We start from the raw sequence: 24,271 nt of genomic DNA, 5'->3' as shown, positions 1-24,271 counted from the left end.
ATCCAGCTACCCGGGCAGGAGGGGAAAACACCTCCCCAGCGACCGCCGCTCGCCGAGCAGCGGAGCCTCGGGGCTCGCCAGCCCAGCCCTCCGGTCACCTCCCGCCGCCTCCCCGGCGGGGGCAGCGCAGACCGGGGCTGCCTCAGCCCCTCACACGCCGCCGGTCCCAGGCTCGGCCTCGGCCTCGGCCGCTGCCTGCGCGAGGGGCGGCCGCGGGGGGCGCGCTAAGATGGCTCCCGGCCGGAGCTCAGCCGGCGGCAGCGGGGCAGAGCTGCCCGCCCGCACCTGGGGCTGCCCGAAGGCAGCGCGGCTCCTCGGGGGCGGTGGTGTCCATCGCGGCGTTTATCACTGGAGTCCTTTTCTTTTTTTTTTTTTTTAAAAAAAAAAAAAAAAAAAAAAAAAGCAACGGCACAGACATCTCCCCCCCGCCTGCCTCCCGGGATGCTACGAAACGTTGCTCGGCGCAAACAACCCCCCGATCCGCGCAGCCATCCCTCGGGTTCTTTCGTCCCGCTGCATCCCTGCCACCTGCACGTTACTACCCCGGGGTAGTAAATTAAACCTTACACCCAGCTGCGGGGGATGTGCCGGAGCCCCCAACAGCCGCATCCCCCCGAGCCCCGACGGCACCCCGATCCCTCCCGTCTTCGCCTCCTGCCCCCTCCCCCCCGTCTCCCGGTCCTCTCCCCACCCCAAACCTGCCCCATCCTCAGCCCTCCCCTCCCTAATCCCCGTCTCCCAAATCCCTCACAAATCCTCCCCCGCTGCCCCCCCTCCCCTCAGCTCCGGGCATTCTGCTGCCGCTGCCCTTGCTGGCTCTTACCTTCTGGGTGCTGCTCCGGCGGCTGCTGCTGGTGGTGGTGCATTATTCTCACTTTCTCCAGCGTATGAGAGGAAAAAGAAAGAAAAAAAAAAAAAAAAAAAAAAAGGGCCGAGACGCCCCCCACCCACCCCGAGCCAGGTGTGCGCTGCCCCTGCGCTCCCGCTACCCGACCCCCATGGTAGTGCCTAGCGACGCGCGAGGGGCTTTTCCTCCTCCTGCTGCTGCTGCCGCCGCTGCTTTGCCGCTGCCAAATCCCTCCGAGTTTGGGCCAACATGACACTCACATCCGGGTGACACGGGATCTCTCCATCCCTAGCAACCCGGCTGCTGCCGCCGCCAGCTCCTCAGTCCCCCTCCTGCCGCTGCCGCCCGCTCCCCGGTCCCCCTCCTCCCGGCGCCGCTCCTCCTCAGCGCCCTCCCGCCGCCGCCACGCCGTTAACTCCCTCGCTGCTGCCGCCGCCGCCACCTGCTGCTCCCTGGGCCGGGCCGGGCCGAGCGGGGGCGCGGAGCTGCTGCTCTTCAATCTCCCGGAGCTCCGGCAGGGCGAACGGAGCCGCCGCCGCCGCCTCGAGCCGGCCGCGATCCCGCCTCGCCTGCTCCCCGCCCCTCAGGCGCCGCGGCCCCTCAGGAGCCCCGGCGCCATCTCGGCCCCCGGCCGGGCGGCAGGTGCCGGGGGAGCCGCCCGGGACGGCCCCGCACAGCGGTGTCGCCCCCTCCGTGTCCCCGCAGCGCCCGGCCCCTCAGCTCCGCTCGGGCTGGTCAACCTGTTGAAGCGTCTCCCAGCCGACCCCGACCTTTTCAGATCGTTACCTGGATACTTCCAACAAATCTTTTTGAAAATATTTCGTTTTCGGCGTCAGCTTTCACTACAAAAAGCCGAAGCCTGTGATTTCGTTTTTGTTTTATTGGTCTCGAAGCGCAGAAGCCCTGCGTGCCGGTGCGCAGGACTGGAGCAGCCGGAGGTGTGGTAGGAAGGAGAGAAGTCGTGCCAACGGCGGCAGCTGCCCTCAGTTACTGAAGGAAGGGACTGCAGCCACTGGGAAAAGTAATTAACGAAACAACTAAGAACTGTACACATTCAAAACCAAATTAATACTGGAAAGCTAAACTTGTACTTCTCTGCAATAAATTCTTTCTGATTTGTCAAGTGCATTTCAATTTATTTTTTTTTCTTCCAAACCATCATCACAGTGGCTTTGAACCTTTGGCAAATGGGTTTTCTGTTAAGAAAACATTTCAGCAAAACTAGCACTAGCCCTTTTTCTTCTACCGCTTTATCTATGTCCCTATCCTCTCTTCTAGATATCCGTCATCCACAATTAGTTTCATCTAATTAATAAGAAACAACAACTACACACCAGCATTAGAAGAGCAATAAAACCTTGGCATTGCAGGCATCCTCCAGTTTTATAAGAAGTTCTGCTTGGTGGAGTCTATCCCACTTGGTGTTATCTTTGTGAGTTAAAATTAAAAAAAAAATACTAAAATTTATCCAGGAGTACCCACAGAGAAGTCCTCCAACAAGGAGAAATCTTCCACCTCCCTGCCACTTCTCAGCCTCTGTCTGAGGACTTCCCTTTTTCTGACCTTCTGATCTGACTCATCGGCCAACCTGCTGCTCAGAAGGTTGGTTTAGCCAGGAAGGTACCACTGCCAGTTGAGAGGCTCCTATCATTAGAGCACGTGTTTCCTGACGAAAACTTAGCAGTCTGTGTACCTGGGTTACTGCCTTAACGATCCATAAAAGACCAACTTGACAGTCAGGTATTTAGGTGGCAAAGATGCTTGGTGCGTCTTCAAAAGTACCTAACTGAAGGCTGAAGCACTGGAAGCAGGCACCTAAATCACTTACAGGAAGTGAGGTGCCCAACCTGCTTAGTTGCTTAGTACTTTTATAAGTATAGATTCAGGTATCTCACTCTTTTTTTGTTGTTTTTCTTTTTTTATTTTTTTTTTTTCTTTTTTGAATAAGGCTTATGAAGCTCAGCACTGAGATGCTATTAACAAATTCATAACTAATAAGGCCTGGATCTAACATAAGCAAAAAGCATCCTAAAGAAAAAGGCTGTCTCCTTTGCAGAAGTCCATGAAACTCCTGGATTTTGGCCTTGCCAGTGCTGCTTTTCTAATCCCCAGTCCTTGTGATGGTGCATAGCACTATGTAGTGGAACCTGCCAAATACTCACCAAAAATAAACTTTGTGAGCCTTCCAGTGAAATGAAGAAACACTGTTTCCTAGTTGGTCCAAAACCATATGCATGTATTTTTGCTTATTTCAAAGCTATCTGGCTTTTTTCTTTTCTTTTTTTTTTTTTTCAAATCAAATTATCAACTATATTTCCAAAATCAAAATTACAGTTAAAAAAAAAGAAATGCAAGTCCTTTTAGAGAGTTTCAAGAAAGTATTCAAGAATACTGACACTGTTTAGTCACAAAAGTGCTAATTACTGAAGCCATTAATTATCTAAACAGCTCTTTGCCCTCTTCTACAAACTAGTGTCTAATTACTTCACTAACATTGCTTCACTTTTATGTCACTTAGATATTAGTTACTCATTCCTGAATGAAACTGCTGGCTTTATATTCATGCTTTAGAATGTGTACCAGCTACCATAATAAGTGATGAGATTTTGAATGAAAACAACCCATATTCAGAGAAAAAATAAGGATGAATGTCCTCATCTGTCATACGCTCAGCGCTATGCCATCGTCAGTGTATTTTCTTTATATGTTAAGGAACAGGATGGGAAATTAATATGGTCACTATTACCATTTAATTGTTGCAGAGTTGCCACTCACTTATTATCATTTTCCTCTTGGTAACATTCATTGCTTTTCAGGGACTTGTTCTCTGTAACAGAAACAGGTAACCAAAGAAGCATCCTCCTAAGCACATCTTAGAAGCGCAAGGAAGCCCATAAAGAATTCAAGAGCGATGTGTTCAAGGCTAAACCCACTTAAGCAAAACCTCGGCCACCTATGAACTTGTGGAGCAGTGTGCAACAAAACTGCACAGCCGTTCATTGCATGAAGAAGGAACAGGTCCTATTGTAATACAGCTGCAAGTGTGGGAGGCAGTCACGTAACAAACACATAATTTTATAAAATGTGAAGCAACAGAACTAGCCTAGTCCATTAACAAGCAGGCAATTCTCACTCGTGTGTTAATCTATTATCCTATTAGTTCAGTTGAAGTTATTAGTATACAAACATACACTAACCTATCACTACCCTTACACACAGAAGGAATATTTTAATGAAATATGGCCATGCTGAGAGCAAGGACTTGCAGAATTCATTCTCTTCCACATTATGTATTTCTGTCTAACTTTGCATACACTTTCATATGCATTCACTTTTTCTTTTTGCCTGAAGACATCTATTTTCATTCTTCTCGCCTGAAGGATGATAGAGCTACAGTTTGAGTTTGAAGATGTTTTTCACATTTTTATCTAAAAATGATCATAATGAAACTTAAGGATGTCCTTATATTGCCTGTCAGATCAGTGAATATCATTTTTCTGATGTCAGTACAAGTAACAAGTAAGAGCTAAAGCACTTAAAATAGCACTTTGTTATTATGAGTGTAGTTTATGTGGAAAACTATAGAAAGCACATGCTTCTAAAAGCCTACTAACTGAGATCTCAAAAATAGACAAAAATGTGCATGTAAGGATTTTAAAATCTAAGAATCCACTACAGAATAAAGATGATGAGAAGGAGTAACTATCCATTTTATTGACCTTATCCATACTCTAGATTTAATATCTAAAATATCTTCCATGAGGAAACAGCACCAAATTTTGATTTTCCCTCTACAAAATAGCCTTTTACGTCTTCACATAATTGTTTTTTATTAATTTGGATCAGGAGAATATCCTAATATGAAGTATAATTCTGATTTTCTTTTCTCCTATTTAGAGTGTAACAAAAAATAATTCAAGATATAAAACGCCTACCACACTGAAGCCTAACCATTTCCATATAAGCTCACCAAAAAATACAAATTTTTGAAAGAAAAATGTAAATGAAGAGTGTTACACTAATTCTGTCTAGCGGGAGATCTAGCTGTATGTATTGTGAAAAAAAAAATATCACTGTGAAAATTTGTAAACAAATAGGGATAGAGGGAGGGAGGACAGGAAAGAGGAAAGGCAGGGGGTTGCGCAGACAATGCTCTTTTAATTTGGCTGAACAACAGCCTCAAGTATGTCTCATTGCCTGTGAATTAAAGAAATGGCTGGTGGTCTCTATTAATGCTTACCAACTCAACAAAATTAATTTTTCCCATCCTCTCACAAGACATCATGTAATGATACCCAGATACTAAGGGACAGCTGCAAACTTGATTTTGAATGAAACAATCCATGAATATGTCTCTGAAACTATATTTTTACTTTTTGCTATATGCAAGTAAAAAGTGTAGTGTGCTCTAAACATATTCAGGATCTGTTAAATTTAAAATCCAGTTGGACTTTTTCAAAACAAATTACCAAGAATGTAATGAAATGTGTTTTTCTGACTAATTAGATTCTTTGGCTTTCTGTGGCTTCAATTATGATGCAATTACTCAACACAGTTTATGTTCCTCCATCATTTCTTTCTCTTAGCTCTAGCTCTTCTTCTTCACTATTTTTAGGGCTTACCATATCTCCACACTAACTTGCTTTGAGTATTTGACCAGAAATAAATCCTTTTTGAAGTTACCGCATATTCTGTTATTCCTTATCTGGAAGCTTCATTTCCTAATAGTCTTCTCTCTCTGCCCTTCTTATCTACTGCTATGGACTCTCTTCACATTTTTCTCCAGTGATTCCCCATTACTACTAAATATTTTCCACCCTGCGTGTTATCCACCTTTCAGAATGCTTGCATTCCTATGCCAGTCCTGGACATCAGAGGCCCTGGTGAATTTGCTTTGGTGGGCATTAGACCAGGTTCCTAGCCAGAAATTATTTCTAACTGTATCGCTGTGCTAGCAAGGTGAACTGAAGTGGTGACAGCAGGACTACATCACCTTAAATTTAGAGTACCCATATTTAGGGTAGAAAATATTTAAACTGTTGACTGCATGAACACATTTCAAACTGTCATTTAAGTAGATTCAGAATTTTCTCAGAAGAGTTTCATCTCTATTTTTAGTGCTCAGTAGAATGATGATTTCACAGATGGGCAACATAGCCAGCTACCAAAAAAATTCCACTACACATAATTGTGCTCGAAAATGTCACAGCAAAATGGACGGATGACTCACAGTATCAGCACATGTGCCTCATGCAAACAAATAACTTTTATAAATACAAGCCACACTCCAGCTTCTGCAGGATATTCTGGCGGTGGCTTGTGATGGAGCTTGAAAACCCCACTCTGGAGGCTGGAAGACTGCTAAAAACCGCACAGGCTTTAGACAGAAGCAAGCGCGTCTGAGTGGGGGTTCTCCCACGGTGGCTGCGGGAGACAAGAGCCAGGCAGCAGCAGACCTCAGCAGGAGCTGGGGAGGGAGAGGGAGAGGAGGAGGAGGCCTGACAGCCTCCGGTGGGAATCCTGGCCTCGGAAGCCTCTCCCATGGCACCCCACAGGAGGCACCAAGGCACTGCCCCAGTGCGCTCCACGCTGAGCCCAGCCCAAACGAAGACTTTCAGACACAATTCCTTGCCTGTCATACAAAGTCCTTTTGCTTTCTCCTAGGAAAGCACAAAGACGACCTTTCAAATGTGAACTTACTTTGCACTTTTAAAACAACTTTTTCTGCTCTGGGATCTGAGAGTATTTTTGCCAGGACAAGTAAAATTCATTAGCTCTGTATTAAATATTAAGAAACTGACACTTATAGAGGTCAGGGAAGAAGTGAAAATTCATGTTTCTTAACACACAGCCGAGTACAGAGTAAAATCATGTTCTCAGATCTACCAGTCCCTGCTCCACATGCTAAACACAACACATTACCTGTGTTTGTTTTTGTTTGTTTGTATGTTTGTTTCAAAAAAAAAAAAAAAAAGTGCAAAATGTTCTTTTCTCACCAGATACAGGAAAAATGAACTTGCCAAAATTCTCTGCAGAATTTTTCCCAAACAGATTTTTTTAATGACTTTCAAAGACATTCCTTGTAAAAAGCATCTCTTGAAGAAGGCAACAGCTGCATGGTTGAGTACACCAAGGTCAAGAAATGTCCTACTTTATTCTGTGGCTGCATCATGACACAGTTTCACATGAGCTGTTCTTCCTTTTACAGGAATACGCACCACGTAGTGTGTGAGACACTTTGCACTTAAAGCATGAAACTGACAGTAAATATTTATATTTATCTTTCATCAGATTAATTAATTTATGTATTCAGCAATGGATAAAACACTACATGCATTCCAAACTTATTTTGCTGGAAGACAAAATTCTACTGTAGCAAAGACATGCCAGATTTGCCCATACACATTTCACAATAAGTAAGGTTAGCAGTAACCACAAGCAGAATTTTTTAGTATGCAGGAGCTAACAACACCTGTAAAAAGAAAGATTTCTGTCTGTGCTAATGGATACCTGCTGGAGGAAATGTAGCCCTGTCTCTTTGTTGGTGTTGGCACCCCACACTGAAAGAGGAACCACAGATCAGAAAATCAGAGCTCTAGAAAATGAAGGAGGAATCACAGTAATTGCATTAGAAAGGGAATAAAATAAAATAAAATAAAATAAAAAAATAAAATAAAATATAATAAAATAAAATAAAATAAAATAAAATAAAATAAAATAAAATAAAATAAAATAAAATAAAATAAAATAAAATAAAATAAAATAAAATAAAATAAAATAAAATAAAATAAAATAAAATGGAAGAAAAAGCAAGATTTTCAGATTTGGAGCAAGATTTTAAGTTTTTGTTTGTTTTTTTTTTTTATAATTTGACACTCTTACAAGCAGATCCACTGAGATGAATTACTCACTGAAGTAAAGGATTGCCATTATTAAATGCTTTAGGAAGTGTGGTATAATCTCAGCAGTAGATGATATGACAATCCCTTTTAAAGTGGCTTGCTAGGTAGAATGAAGATTCACGTAAAGATCCAGTATCTGGCTTTAACATGAACACCTCATATATATATATTCAGTCTCTGTTTTTATGGATACCTAAATACATCTACTAGTTGCATTCCTTGTCTCTTTGAATGCTGAAGGATACTCTGCCAAAAATCTTTCTCCTTCCTACCTTTATGATTACATCCAACAAAATGCAGAACCACGTTAGGTCAAACCTCTGACAGCCATGCTTTCACTGGAGTTCAAGGAGTTTGAATGGAAGAAAGTATAACTATGGAAATAAAGTAAATATCCTTTCATATCATAAGACTTCACTGCATAGCTCTTGACAACACAAAGACCAGCTCAATATATTAGGGAAGCAAATCCCTATAGAAAAGCACCGAGGGATCATGTCAGTAGTAGACAAGGCAATAGAGGAACTTTCAATCTGTAATAGAGTAGTTGGAAATAAAACTGCTTTAGGACACAGTGGACTCTCTCTTTGTGTTTTCAGTTAGCAGGTGCAATTACCAAAAGATGTTTGTAGAGTAAGGTTTGTCATCTAGAGGGTTTGGGGTTTGTTTTGCTTTCATCAGATACAGACAGTGCTGCCCAAGCACATCAAATGAGGATGTGCTATGATGTGTTTAAATTAATGGAAATGTTCATAGAATCATAGAATCATAGAATATCCTGAGTTGGAAGGGACCCTTAAGGATCATCAAGTCCAACTCTTGACACCGCACAGGTCTACCCAAAAGTTCAGACCATGTGACTAAGTGCACAGTCCAATCTCTTCTTAAATTCAGACAGGCTCGGTGCAGTGACCACTTCCCTGGGTAGCCTGTTCCAGTGTGCAACCACTCTCTCTGTGAAGAACCCCCTCCTGATGTCAAGCCTAAATTTCCCCTGCCTCAGCTTAACCCCGTTCCCACGGGTCCTGTCACTGGTGTTAATGGAGAAAAGGTCTCCTGCCTCTCGACACCCCCTTACGAGGAAGTTGTAGACTGCGATGAGGTCTCCCCTCAGCCTCCTCTTCTCCAGGCTGAACAGGCCAAGTGCCCTCAGCCGTTCCTTGTACGTCTTCCCCTCCAGGCCTTTCACCATCTTCATAGCCCTCCTCTGGACACTCTCCAACAGTTTCATGTCCTTTTTATACTGTGGTGCCCAGAACTGCACACAGTACTCGAGGTGAGGCCGCACCAGCGCAGAGTAGAGTGGGACAATCACCTTCCTTGACCTACCAGCGATGCCGTGCTTGATGCACCCCAGGACACGGTTGGCCCTCCTGGCTGCCAGGGCACACTGCTGGCTCATATTCAACTTGCTGTCTACCACGACCCCCAGATCCCTCTCTTCTAGGCTGCTCTCCAGCGTCTCATCGCCCAGTCTGTACGTGCAGCCAGGGTTTCCCCGTCCCAGGTGCAGGACCCGGCACTTGCTCTTATTGAACTTCATGTGGTTGGCGATCGCCCAGCTCTCCAACCTATCCAGATCCCTCTGCAAGGCCTTTCCACCCTCATTCGAGTCCACAACTCCTCCAAGTTTGGTGTCATCAGCAAACTTGCTCAAAATACCTTCTATTCCTACACCCAGATCGTTTATAAAAATATTGAAAAGTACCGGCCCTAAAATGGAGCCTTGAGGGACCCCACTGGTGACCGCCCGCCAGCCTGACGCAGCCCCATTCACCATAACCCTTTGGGCCCTGCCCGTTAGCCAATTGCTCACCCATCGTATGATGTTTTTATTTAGCTGTATGGTGGACATTTTGTCCAGTAGGATCCTATGGGAAACTGTGTCAAAAGCCTTGCTGAAGTCCAAAAAAATCACATCAGCTGGTTTCCCTTGGTCCACCATACGGGTGATCTTATCATAAAAGGAAATCAGGTTAGTTAGGCAGGACCTACCCTTCACAAACCCATGCTGGCTGGGACCAATGACTGCTTTGTCCCCCAGGTGCGCCTCAATAAGTTTGAGAACCATCTTCTCCATGATTTTACCAGGCACTGACGTGAGACTGACAGGCCTGTAATTGCTAGGGTCTTCTTTCTGACCCTTCTTGAAAATCGGCACAACATTTGCCAGCTTCCAGTCTACCGGGACCTCTCCAGACTCCCAGGATCGTTGAAAAATAATTGAGAGAGGTTCCGCGATGATGTCCGCCAGCTCTTTCAGCACCCGGGGATGAATCCCATCTGGACCCATGGACTTGTAGGGATCCAGGTGGAGCAGCAAATCCCGCACACGTTCAGGGTCGGTTGGGAGTTTGTCAACCCCACCATCCCGGTCCTCCAGCTCAGGGCACCCTGGGTCCCGAAGCCCATCATCGGCATTGAAGACAGAGGCAAAGAAGGCATTAAGCGTCTCTGCTTTGCCTATGTCATTGTCTGTGAGGAGACCTTCCCTATCAAGGAGCGGCCCTATGTATTCTTTAGTTCTCCTTTTTCCATTCACATATCTAAAAAAACCCTTTTTATTATCTCTCACAGACACAGCCAGCTTCAGCTCTAGGTGTGCTTTAGCCACACGAATTTTCCCCCTACAAACACGAACAGCATCCCTGTATTCTTTCCATGACACCTGGCCCTAGATGCAAATGTTCCAGATTTGCATCAGATTAGTATTTCTAAAAAACTAGCAAATTCTGTTACACTGTTGCTTCCTTTTGCATGCCCTTGAAACCAACCGAAAATCAGTAAATGTAGCCAAACTTCAATACTCTATAATATTGAAATAATCACCGGCCTCACACAGTTGGCATGTTGACACAGTTTGCTTACAGCTTTGAACATATGTGTAAAGCTCCTGTTAACGACCACGGAGCTGGCATCTCAATGTCTGGTGCCAGCTCCAGATGAAGGGGGTGTCTCCCATAATGGAGATAGCCTGAGATAGCTGACAGACCTGTCAACGTAGTCTGCAATTTCAAACATAATAAAGCTCTATTATTCATGCAAAATAAAACTTAGGCTCAGGTGGATTATGGCTTGGGGCTTTTCCAGTTTGCTATTGTAAAGTAATTCTCCAAGCATTTCTTTATGCAGCAAGCTGGTAATGAAAACATTGGACACTAATATCTTCAGTCATTTAATATTCATGCTTCTTTTTATTTTTATTTTTTTCTTTCCTTCCCCCCCCCCAGGGCCTTCATTTCCTGTCAAATAAAAAGACTATTTCTGAAAATGACTCTCACTAAACTCAGCAAGATTTTTATCCATTTCTGCATCTGAAAGGTTTGCATCATCAAATAAGAAACTAGAGATTACGGCTATGAAAATATGTGAGTAAAAGCAAAGGGACAGATGCAGAAGCCATAAAAATTACTAAGGCATAATCTGTGTTTGCCATTCCATATAAATACACAGTTAAAAAAATACAAACAGCAACACAGAGTACAATCTCAACATTTATTTTCAGCCTCTAGCTGATTTAGTATGTTTTTTTGGCTTTGTTCTGTGGAAAGGCCAGTGATTGAGCTTATTTATGGGCACATTTTAATTCTCTAAAGATACAGATTGCTTCCTCTTGTCTCATACTGAATTTAGAAAATTGTAAACAAACCAAATGGTGAATTTCACTTAGAAGTTCAATTTAGATTAAGTTGATTTAGGTTTAAAGGCTCTGCTTAACCATATCACATTTTGACCTACTTTGTGTACGATACAATGGGTAAAACGACACTTGATGAGGGAGAAATGATGCGCCTCCTGAGGTGTAATAAAGGTACCTAGCAATATGAAACACATTTCAGTGCCCCACACATACAAAATCATATTCTAGTGGCACACAAAGCTGGCATGGTACAGCCACACCTGGTGTGTTACACAGGCTCTTGGAAATTTTGATAACAAACTCAAGGTTTAAACAAAGTGAAAAGAGCCCAGATGCTATTATTAAAAAATCCTAGCAAAGACTGTCTCAGCCATCACTATTTTTGAAGTTTTGATGTCTCAGAGGAACCTCAGAACTGCTTTAGCCCTCAGTACATGGTGTTCTCAATGGAAGTAAAAATGATTGTGACCTTTGCCAAGGAGATCCCAGGCTAAAGATACAGTTCCTTAGCATCTTGCAGTCAGGCATATATTAGAAGCGTCTGCAAGGCAAATTAATGTATGTCAGTTATTAGACTAGTCCCTAGCTGTAGTCCCGGGCTGCCAGAATGTAAAGACATCTGCACAGTACCTCTTTCCATCAGTGCCATCTCTCCACAGAGCAGCGTTAATTTGGAGAACAAACTGTAGCTGAATGTTTTCTTTCAGTGGAAAGGAGAAAGAGCTCAAATATTTCAGGAAGTGTTGACAAAAAAAAAAAAAAAAAAAAAAAAGACTGCATATTTTTTATGATTTTTTATGTCTGACACAAGGAAAGGTGAAGGCTAATGCTGACTTTCATGCTGTCCAGCCATAGACTTCATCTGGAAATGCACTGCAGGCAAGTACCGAGGCACACACAGCACACATATGCCCACACAGGAACACTCACCCTCGTTAGGAAGCAGCTTATTATAATGAGGCATAAAATGTTCCTCATTGACAGGGGTGAGGCATGGTGCTGAGGTGCCTCAAAGGTACTGCTTCAGAGCTATAGAGAAAGCAAATGTAATAGAAACTTTTTAAATCATTAGTTGTGAACCTATATTTTAGCATAATAAGCTGTTAAATCACTTAGAAAACATTAGGAATCAAGCTATTTAAAAATAGACAAGAATGCTTCTTCGGTAGGCTGGATTTTTGTCAAATATTCTATACTGTAAACCCATGTGAAATGTTCTTTTTCTCCGTCTTTCAATTCTAATTCTGGTTTTAGATATATCATTTCAACGCCATAACTTCATTGGAAACACTACTTAAATTATGAAGGCTCGGAGATGGAGTATGTGTACAGTAGATGGATTTGATCTGGTTTGTGATACACAGGTGGCCACTCTAAGATCAGATGCCACGTATGCACATGTATGCCGTTAGCTGATACACCCTGCAGATAACCGGTAGGCAATTTCACTCTATAAGGACTTTTTCTGACTTCCCCGAAATTCAGCACAGCACTGTCCAGCCGCTATCATTCAAACACAGTAATTTAATATCTTTCTTTTTTTTTTTTTCTTTTGTTTTGATTTTTTTTTTCTTTGTTTTGTTTTGCTTTGCTTTGCTTTGTTTTTCCCTCTGCCTAAGCATCCTGCTTACAGACAGATTTACTTTCTGGAAAGCAAAATCTGTGTCTATTCAGTCCGTGCCTGTTGCACCACCAAGCACCACCTTCTCTGCTGTCCGAATGAACCAGCAATGCAGCAGTGGCCTGGGGGCAAAGGCTGACTCAGAACCACTGAAGCTAAACATCAATGTTTCCCCTAAATAGGCAGACACTTCAATATCATTGACTTCCATGAGATCTGGTATTTCTTTCAATCCAGTCACATCCAGTGCTAAATAATGAACAAAATAGGAGTTGGGACAAGGGAGGGGGTCAAGAGAAAGTGAGAGCATGAAGAAAGATTGGGTCTTCTAGTTATAAAAGAAGAATAAGACTGATATGGATGACTAAGAATGTCAGAAGAGCACTTGAGGAAAAATAGAGGTTATATGACATATATAAGAACATGAAATCTGAAAAGGATTAAGGGAATTATGTAGTGAAACAGAAAGGCTGTACAAAAAACCGCAAACCCAACAACAGCACTGTTTAAGGCTGCCAGAATTGACAAAGCGAGAAGATTGCTCAGAGGGGGATGAAAAACAATGCAGGATCTCAAAATATTTAAGTGATGTGAAGATCAACAAAGAATTAGCTCCTGAGCTGTTAACAGAACCTGTGCATGAGAAGACTTAGCAAAACAGCACGACAAAGCTAGAAATGTTAATGTGAACATCTATCCAATATCAACGCAGTAAAGAGAAGCAAAATGCTAGAAAAGAGAACACAACTTAGAGAGCGATATCATACGCACCAACTTTGCAGTCTAGAATAACCAGGAACACAGAAGTTGGGAGGCTAGATTATTCGTGGCAAATATACTTGAAAGAAATTTTCAAACAGTTGTGACTCCTTAACGGTGATTTTGCAGAAAGAGCTCAAGATGAACACAAAACCAAGCGAATGTTACTCCAGCCTGCAGAAACCAAAAATGAAAGAGCTAGGAAAGCAGAGTTGGCTCACTATGACCTGAGTGAGCATGAGGCCAGGAACCAGGTATGGCATTGGGAAGAACTACAAAGCATTCCATATCAATCCACAGTGGGACAACCTTTGCAAATGAAGCATGCTTGCAACTTCATTTTTCATTACTCCAAAGTGAAATCAATCTGATAACAGTCCACACACACGCACACAATTTCTATCCTTGTTTTTTTCACAGAAACCAGTGGCTTACGGCTTAGTAGCATCCATTTTCACAAGGTCAGGGAAACCTTCGGGCTGATTCTGTTAAAACCTGACTGCAGATCTAAAAGAAGGGGCATTGCAGGATATGCTACAAGCCCTATTTCAGCACTGCAAAATAACCCTGAAGCTGGAAGACCATCATACCAGAGCACTTATATTCTACTACCTCTTTGTAAAAAAGGTCAGCAAGCCCGTCCAGCATCAAATCACTGGCCTCCTATTTAGCAGCATGAAGGATGGAACTCACTGCCCATCTTAGATTCTAAGGATATTACCAGACAAAATTAAAGAACCTAAAGTTGTTTGTTTTTTTTTTAATTTAAATTTAGTTTCAACCTGTTGTATCAAGTAAGTCATCTGCTAACCACAGGAAAGAGAGACTACTCTGCTCCAGAGAGGTTATTGAAGAGTTATCTGAAGCCTAGTATGAACTGCCAAAGTAGGTGGCAAAATAAATTTTATCCAACTATTGGCTTCATCAGATTCCTAATAGTTCTGCCCAGATTTCGCACACTAATTTAGCTCACTACTGCGCAATTTGTATCTCTTACTGTAGATACTTACCATTCTGAATGCACATGCAAACAACCTTTATGTCATTGAATACTGTTTAGTTTAAATATTTGTAGATATGCTTCGTTTCTGCTTACTGACCTTTCCCTAATAGTGTATGCTATCCTGTGTTTTAGGCTGTACTGAAGCTGCTATGGATGCTCTATTAAATGACATTACATTAAAGAGATTCATGCTGAAACTCTTTGGCCACCACCATCATTGCTGATGTCAGCGCAGCATTGAGAACAAGGCTAGTTAGCTAATTGCTTTACAGAGCAATCACAGGCAACACAGAGCCAAGTGTATTGCTGGAAGAAGCAGGCCAAATGCTGCTGAAGACATCTACTCCACCAGGCTGAAATTCACCCTTGCAATGACAGCCAGCTCCAAGGTTTCTGTATATGGTTATGAAACCAAAGAGTAAGGTTTCAATAGGTTTGCATCCCACATAGCACAGCTCCATTTGCCTAAAATTATAATCTAAAATTATAAGTCTGATGATTTATGGCCACCCCATACAATAGGCTTCATCGATTTTATCAATATCAGGAAAGGGAACACAATGGAATTTAGGGTAACACAATGGAATTACTGAAACCAGTGGGAGCTCTGCTGTTAGTGTATCAGCAGAGTGTTCACTATAATGGGTCTATAGGGTTAGGGTTTAACTTTCTGCTGCAGAAACTATGCAGGCAATGTTATGAAGGTTAAGTGGAACAAAACTCTCTATGTTAGATAGCAAGCCAGTGTCAGTGCAACAAAATCAGTGTATCAGCAGGCAGAAATCATATCCACATGTTTAATACTCGCCTTTATATCAAAGAACTTGTTACATTAGACTTGTCACAATAGATTCAACACATTATATACATTGATCCCATGGCTTGCAATAAAATCATTACTAAAAATAATCGTAAATAAAGTAAACTATGTCCAAAAAAAGGGGGGGGGGGGATCTGAAAATGTGATACTTCAATATTAATAGATCTTTTATGGAAAAGAAGAAGGAAAAAGTTAAACAATTCTATCACAGAATAAACTTGTAAAAAATATTTAATACCGTTTAAGTAACAATAATTTATAGTGCCACTAAAGTGGGCACTGAAGTAGAACAGACATATATAAAACCAAATTTGTAAAGATAAAACAACAAATCTTCAGGGAAGTGCTTTGTATTGAATAGGGTAATAGTTTTTGATGGAAAACTGCTTCCAAATCATGGTATTTTGGCAAAGTAGCAGCCAGGAGAAACATTACAACTTAGTTTTAATCATCATCTACTGTTTTGTAAAGGGTGTAAAGTATTAAAGTAGTAAATCTGGAAGTCTACAGAGAAACATGAAAATTAGCACAGTAATTTGATGATGATACAGATATTTTAAGCTCTACTAAAATTAACATTTTATTTTGATTTTGTATCTGCAACACAGTAAGAATGAATGTGGCCATTCCAGAAAAACCCTTGAGACTGTGACTTTTTTGATATTTAAAATTGTAGTTCAATACTTTGTGAAAGAGGAATGCTCTCTTGAAGGACACACACACTGAATTCATAATCAACTCATGATGGTCCTGAGCTCTCCTGAAGATTTGTTCTTGTAAATTATTTAATAACTAGCAAGATGGTTCTTCTCTATTTTAACTTGTCAGCATTTGACCTCTAAATAAACTATCATAAATGTTTAAGTAGCAATACAACCTATCATCCCACCTTGCACTTGTGTGCAGGAATTCCAGTGTTGCAAAAATACCCTATGCTCGGTGACCATGAATTAAACACTTCAAGAGAACATTCAGATCATTATTCTATAAAAGTGAATTATTTTAGGTAAAACAGTAACATTTTTAAGTTGTCCTCCACTTCTAGATGTTTTCTGTTGAGATATTAGCTATTTAGAAAAGAGTTTTGTGTCTCTGACATATACTGGTTGTCTCATGATGTGAACAATATAGTGTCAGTTATTGTTTTTAAAAATTCCAAGGACAATTTCCTACCTTGGAAGGAGAGTTCAATACTAAAATTCAGTTTGACAGGAAAAAAGCTAAATCGTGCCAAATTTAAACAGAGTAAATGGAAGGACCAAAGTGATTACAGGACTGTCAGCCTAATAGGGATCCTGGACAAAATAGCAGAAAAGGCAGCACAGGAATTTTTAAGTAACAAAAAATTAAAGGAAGGTAATATATTTCATGCCATTCAGCACAATGTAATGGAAAATAAATCTTTCAGACCACCTTGCTACTATTTTTCTGTCAAGACTAAGATGTTTTGATAAAATCACCTCATTAATGGAATATATTTAGGCTTGCCTATGGTATTTGACTTGTCCTTTTGATTAATAAAACAGGATGATGATATCAGTGTGGTATACAATGTATAAAAGTTGGCTGATGTACCTTATTGTGAAGTTGTGTTTTTCAGCCTTGCAAAGGACTTTTCATCATGGAAAATCTTTAAATCAAAGTTGGATGTTTTTCTGAAAGATCAGTTCTCCTTCAGTCATAGTTATTGGATGTGATACAATGACTCATTCATAAAATTACATAGATTGAAATAGACAGTTACAATGGTCTCTTACGGTTTTAAAATCTATAGCTCTATACTTTATATATTGTCATGTAGAATCAGTGTTAAGTGAAGATCATTCTTTCAAGATCTTTCCAAGACACAAATTAATGGTTCAGATATCTCCACATGTTCAAAAGCTATTCTTGAAACCAGGGAAGAGTGTTAGTGGGTAAGTGGGATTGTGGATTTTTATAAGACACTGAAAGTTCTTCTTTAAACTAAATATTAATTCATTTGATTTGTATTTTGAGTTTCAAAGGATAAATAAAAACAGAGATGTCATGAATTCAAACAGGAAAATCAGGAATCTTTTGTTATAGATCAGTCTAGGAAATGCAATAGAGGTCTGATAGCCCTAGAGACCATCCTTTGCATGATATTAATGCATCAGTATCTCAACAAAGTCCTTACGTTTCATAACAAGCAGAAATATTTGCCTTCCAGAAAGCACTAATCCTGAATTCTGTAAGATTTCATGAAAAGTATTCCAAAATTTCTAGGGAAACAAGGAGGTCAGCTTTTGACCAGAACACCTCCTAGAAAGCTGCAATAATTTTTTTCACCTTTACATTTAATCAATTCATTTCAGCTAAGCAATCAAATATCTGTCTCAGTCTGTGAGCCCTTGGTAGAACAACAGCTACCCATTAGCAAAGCCAAGCATATATGACAGCATAAGAAACTATTCAAAGTAATTTAAACACGTCTGCAGAAGCAGACATGTTGTTCCCTGCAGTTCAGAGAACAACAGGAAGCACACGCCTCAGACAGACATCATTTCATTCACGCTTAAATTGGCTGCTTCACTCAATGCTGAAGATACAAATACATCTGTGCACATCCATGCTGAGCTAAATTAAAATGATTTTTAAAAGACTGCACAAAATATTATATGTTTTTTTACTTTTCTTAAAATAATATTCAAATATAATAATACCAAAATTGTAAGTGCAAAACTGACTAGAAACAGCTTCTTCGTATATAACTATGACATGATTTCAATTCCCTTTACTCTTGAAGCTGCCAGAGCCAGAAGAACACGGTGACTAGACTTCCAAAAAGTAGGGAATTGTCACTTTGTGATCACATCTTTTTTCTAGTTCCCAAAGCAGCAGTAACGGTACCTCATCTGCCACTGGCTACTCTCATTTCCAAACTCACATTTTAGTGGTCATAGCCACATTTGCAGAAGTAAAAAACATTTCCCTGAAGACATATTTTACAAAAAGCTTTTCCCTGCACAAAACTATTAAAAAATCTGGAAAAAGAAGCAACTATTTGAATTTTCCATTTCTTTATAAACATTAGTTAGTACTGAAAAGCTGAAGTAATATAAACTTAGAAATAGGCTAAGGCAGAAAGCAATTAAATATGGACAGGAAAACTTTCATTTTACTTAACTATTCCTTCAGTTTTCTTTTTGGCAATTTTACACACAATGAATTCTCCTTTCCCCAGGAAGTAATTTCATTTATGCTAAAGAGACACTCAGTGTGAATTGGGGTTAATGAAATGGATGCAAAAATAGTGCTGATCAGTAGACTATCTTTTAACTTCTGAATTGTTGTGGCTGCATTTTTCACTTTTTTCTAACACAGGAACATCCCACCAAGCAATCTCTGTAATCTGGATACATCACCATTTTTTTCCCATTGACTGTAGCTCTTTAAACCCAGGCGTTAACTCAAAATTGCAGGGTTTAAGTTTTCCATCAGCTGTTAATTACCATCATATCTAATAATTCTAGAGTATTAATAAAATAAACAATGTCAATGTGTTTTCCCTCCTCTGTTTCTACCCTTTCTCAAGCTAATAAGATTCTCATTCAGTCTTCGTATATTTGACATTAATGGGTGTAAAGGGAGATGATAATCCAAATTATTGTGTAGCCAAATCTCAACAGAAAAATGTCTCCCAGTTAAAGGCACATGGATGACTGAATTTTTGTTAGCAATTAAATGGTCTCAGAATCATTAAACAACTATTTCTGTATTCTTACTGCTCCTCAATCCCTCTCTAGTCATTGTGGCTCTTTGCTAAGTCATTCCTCAAATTGCATTCACAACAGCAGGTACATTTTGAATTTCAGTGTGTGGGACTTTGATGGTTGGTTGTCACAAGGAAGTTTTTTTTTTTCCATTTGCTTCTGTGAACACCGCATCATGCCCGTAAAGAGCAGACTTTCTTGAAGAAACTCAGTGTTCTTGCTTAGTACAATCCCTACCAAGTTTCGTCTCAAATAGGAATTCATGCAGAAACTTCCCATTCAGTACAACACCCATTAAAGAAGTTGTTGAACTGGTTATTTTCATTAATCATTTTCTGAATTGGGTTAAAAAGCAAGCTTAAAATCTCAGAGAGTATCTGACTTCTGGTTGACCCTGCAGATTCATCCCAAACGGAAATACAATGTGCAAAGCTGTACGGCTTTCATAAGAATGAAACTTTTCTTAATTGCTTTAAAGAAGTATCTCAAAATGTTCTGTGAGATGGTTTTCGAGCTCAGCTGATGAAATAATTACCTGACCTGTTTAAAGGAGTTGTTCATAATTAAGAAAATGCTAGACTCATTAAGAATTGCACCTTCCAGGAGACTGACTGTGACTTCAGTAGTAAAGTAACCGCCACCCATCACTGTAAACAATGAAGCTGAAAGCCATTGGATGTAAAAAATAAATGTGAAAAATATCTTTTTACAACAGGCTCCTGATATAATATATTTGTATGCCCACCCATTAGCACAGATTAGTAAAGCCAAGTCCCAAAGAGAAATTAAATCTCTGCAGATCAATAGTTATTTGTAAATTGGCTAGATGTTGAGCTTGATGGTCTTGTCAAAATACATTTTCACCCTTACAGCCCAAGAGCAAATGAGTGACTTGCAAGCTGAACTGCCGTGTTCCTGTGAAGTTTTCAGTCTGCATACTGCAGAACGGGTGTAAAACCTGAGTTTAAGCCTTCACGTTGTCTCAAACACAAAGCACTAAGCCTTTATATTAAAGAATGATGACATTAGGAGAATGACGTGGGTTTATTCCTTTAAACTGGAGCCAAAAAATTGCATACCGTTTGCATGAATGCAACACAGTGTTCTGAAGTCTCTTGCACAGTGTGTACAAGGCATGCTGCAAAAGTGGATCTAACAGCTGTAAGAAGAGAGATCAACAAATAATTTATAAAACAACGTTCTATATATGAAAAGTAGAGGAAAGACTACAGTGGATTCTATGGCAGAGACTCTATGACAAATAATTTTGTGAAGATTTACTTCTATAAGATACATCCTCAACTCACATTATTTTCAGCTGACTACATCTTCTGGGAAGGGTATGTGTTTGCAAATACACTAGCTGTCATGATGGCCCAAGGCTTTGTACAGAAAAAATGTAAGCAAGATTGAGTTTAAAACCAAAGCAAATAGAATTTGTAGGAGACTGATTCTCATAAACCAGAAAAATATCCTAAAAACAAAATTTGCCAAATATCTATATTTAACTCTAGAACGTTTGGGTCAACATTCAAGTATTTCAACTCAAGGTATACAGAACTAATATACAGCTTTTTTTTTTTTTCACATATCAAATACATTTATATTTGGTGAATTTAAATGTTTTGAACAATAGGAATCCTTTTCCCATCTTTCTTCACTGAAATATGTGTGAAAAAGATGGGGTGTGTGTTTCTCAGAACAAATTCTTCTAAATAGGGGGATACCAGGTCCTCACTAAAGAGGCAGAAGAAGAATCTCAGACTGTTTGGGGAGAAGAAAATAAGTATCTCAGTGGTGACTGTCCCGCTTTCCCCCTGGAAACCTAGCGCCACTCTTTCCACCCATGCCTTCACAAGCACATCTTTCTTGCTTCTCTCATTTCTTCCAAGTTCACACACTTAGCTTTCCTATACTAGTGGCGTTGCACATGTAGTCTCTAGGTATTACAGCACAACCATGTACAGGTGAGGAAATGGTGCGGGCTGACATAAAAGATCTTTCCTTCTCAAAAACTGCTTTTGGTAATGATGTTGAGAGCTATTTATGAATGGCAGGGTCACAAGAGAATTAACGTACCACGGCAGTGGAGCACGATATGCAGATCAGAGAGGGGAGGAAGAATATGGAGTTCAGCCTATCACTTCATTCTCATAGGAGCCGATGTGCAGCTTAGAAAAGAAAAACATAGTAATGATGCAGCTGATGCCTTGTTAGAAAATATCTGAACTGTGACCAATTTTTCTTGACAAGAATTCTTATTCTGTATAAAAATGAGGTGCTTAGTCATTTGGAAAATAAAGACTAAATCAGTGAGGTAATTTCATTAAATGATGGAATTCCAAAGAAATTTTTTTTTCCTTTATTATAAAGAAAATCTTATAACAAATCTATTGAACCAGCCCATTAATAAGCCTCTTTCCCATCATCATCAAAAGAGAAGTGAGAGCACAGTGCTTAGAGGATAAATAGGGACATAAAAGCTTTTCACACTGTTTTAAAATTCAAAGTTTCTATGTCTCTGCATAAGGCCATATGTATATGTTCATGTACAAATAGGAGTGATGAGCAACAAATAGCCTTGGCAATTTTTAGCCTCTTGTCGTATACAAACAAAGGGCAAATATAGAAGAAAATGTAATGTGTCAGACATCTACACACTTTTTCTCCCCGCAAGATAGTCTCTAGTTCTCCATAGGGAAATCAGCAGGAAAGCAATCCTCTGATTAGCATGCAAACTCGCTGGTGATGTAACATACGTTTAAGTGGGGAAAAAGAAAACAAGCTAAACCAGTTAGGATGAGTTTTAGCAGCATTTACCAAAGTCGGTGAGGAAGGCCCAAGACTGGGACTGTTGTCTCCTAAGGTCTCTGCCATAGCCCCTCTGAGGATGAAATTCTAGTTTTGGCATCCAGTGAAAAGGAGGCTGTTAGAAAAAGGTGGCTCTGCACAGCTCTCCAACGAACCATATATACTGGGTCAGGATGGACTGACATGGGTTTACATGCTGCCACATGCTGCCGTACCAGAATGTCTCTGTCTTAAACATTGGCTCTGCTTTCAGCGATGGATAACTGTGTGGCTTCTAGGGCAGAATATATATATTTGGTTTTTGAAAGCTTTTCTGTTGACTTGACACACTGGACTTCCCATAAGGTATTTGGAAAAGTGATGCCAAGAGCTCATTACATTTACAATTATGCTAGTGTTTTTGGAAGGTTTCTCAAAGTTTACTAGACACTCAGCAAATCACTTTTTTTTTTTTTTATGTCAGCTCATATCTGTGTCTCAAAGAACAATCACAATGAAATCAGCATCATGCTTAATGCCCAAGTCTTACTAATTATTGAATAATTTCTGTTGTACACTCAAGAAGATATGGCTATTTTGGGTATCTGACTCTTGTACCTACATTCCCAGCCCAGGAGTGGCTGAGACCATCAAGTATCTGTTTTGGAGGTGCTGTGTAACTGTGTTTTCTGCAAGGGTTCCTTTAGGAACTCTTTCTGTCATACCACAAAACAGGAGGTCACAAAAGCATTCACACAAAACAAACAAACAAACAAACAAAACAAAACAAAACAAAACAAAAAAACATATCTAGACTTTATTGCCATTGCTACCCACACAGCAGTTCCTACACAGCAAAACTTTGGACTCATGTGTCATTCTCTAAATACTTCAAAATATTTTACAAGGATGAATGGGTTAATCTTCTAATCCTCCTTTCCAATCTTAGTCAAAAATCCTCCTTTTATGTGGCGGTAAGGTGAGGCAATGAGAGGTGAAACTCAGAAAGCTGTTATCAACTATTTTGCAAACCTGATACTCACAAGCTTTTTCTGATGTTTTTTTACCTTCTTTAATCAATCCTGACTCAGAGAAGCATGATACCACCCCCACTGCTGCTGTTCCTATTAGCATTGTCCCTCAAAAGGCTGTTAATGAAGAACTGGTGCTAGCTGTCAGCTCAAGAAAATCAGTGTTACAGCCAGGTGTACAGACAGCGTGTCTGCATGTGCCTTCTTTAGGTAGCAAAATCTTGACAGACCAAGGAGAGTAAAAGAGAGACGAGAATCTGAAGAATTTGTGCAGTTCCTCATGGGAAGCAGCTGGCAGAGGTGCTCCCTGGGGCAGCCACATCTTTGTGATGTAGTCCCAAGGAGTCTCCAGGCCATACCCCAGAGAGCCTGGGAAGTGGGTGTGAGCCTTGCGATACTGTGCTGCCACATGTGAGACGCAGGAGAGGAAATGAGATCAAAGGCAGGGAGGATGCACAGTAATCCCTTCTCTGTGAATCAACATAATTTTCAGACAGTAAAGCAAAGGAAAAGTGTGATGATTTCTGACTAAGCAGGTGAATTCTTGAGACATAAACACTCTGATTTGATAATCATAATGAAGAGTGAGAGAAATACAGATCTCGTAGTGACAGAGAAGCACAAGAAATCAAATCAGAGTTCGTACGCTAACTTTGCTGACAGCAATGAGCTTATCTGTTGCTGGTACATCACACTTGAAGGGTCTTTCTTCAATGGTACTGATCCTGAGAGAACTATTCATGTCGCTCTAGGCACTTCTAAGCACACACTGGTTTCATAGTTTAGTCAGATTCACAGCACAAAGGACAATGATTTAACAGCTAATTTTTCTTTTAATAGACTAGGTTTGTAGGATGATGTACACTGGAAAGGACCTCTGAAGGTCATCTGGCCCAGTCCCCCACTCAGAGTAGGACCATTGTGAGCAAGCTGCTCATGGCCTTGCCCAGCCAGCTCTTCTTCATCTCCAAAGATGAGGATTTCATTTCCCTAGCAGGGAAATGGGGCTGAGCTTCATGAGCTCCAAGTCAGTCCATGTCTCTAGGCTGTTAGCATCCCTCTGCACATACACCTTTTAAAATCTTCTCTAACATTTTCTTATCATATGTATTTTGTTCAAATTA

The 24,271-nt window shown here is 40.6% G+C and overlaps 1 protein-coding gene across 10 annotated transcripts in view; it reads right to left on the bottom strand.

Moving 5' to 3' along the window:
- Positions 1-24,271, bottom strand: part of CACNA1D (calcium voltage-gated channel subunit alpha1 D) — a 244,308-nt gene that overhangs the window by 193,155 nt on the left and 26,882 nt on the right. Inside the window, exon 1 of one of the 10 annotated variants that reach the window (XM_068694615.1) lies at positions 824-1,756. The exons of the other annotated variants lie outside the window; for them this stretch is intronic. Coding sequence (XP_068550716.1) covers positions 824-866 — 43 coding nt within the window. The 5' untranslated portion in view covers positions 867-1,756. Of the gene's footprint in view, positions 1-823; positions 1,757-24,271 lie in introns of those variants that run through there. 10 annotated transcript variants of the gene reach the window in all.

Source organism: Anas acuta, chromosome 11 (assembly GCF_963932015.1).
Source record: "Anas acuta chromosome 11, bAnaAcu1.1, whole genome shotgun sequence".
Classification (NCBI taxonomy): domain Eukaryota; kingdom Metazoa; phylum Chordata; class Aves; order Anseriformes; family Anatidae; genus Anas; species Anas acuta.
This window is presented reverse-complemented; position numbering and strand designations above follow the sequence as displayed.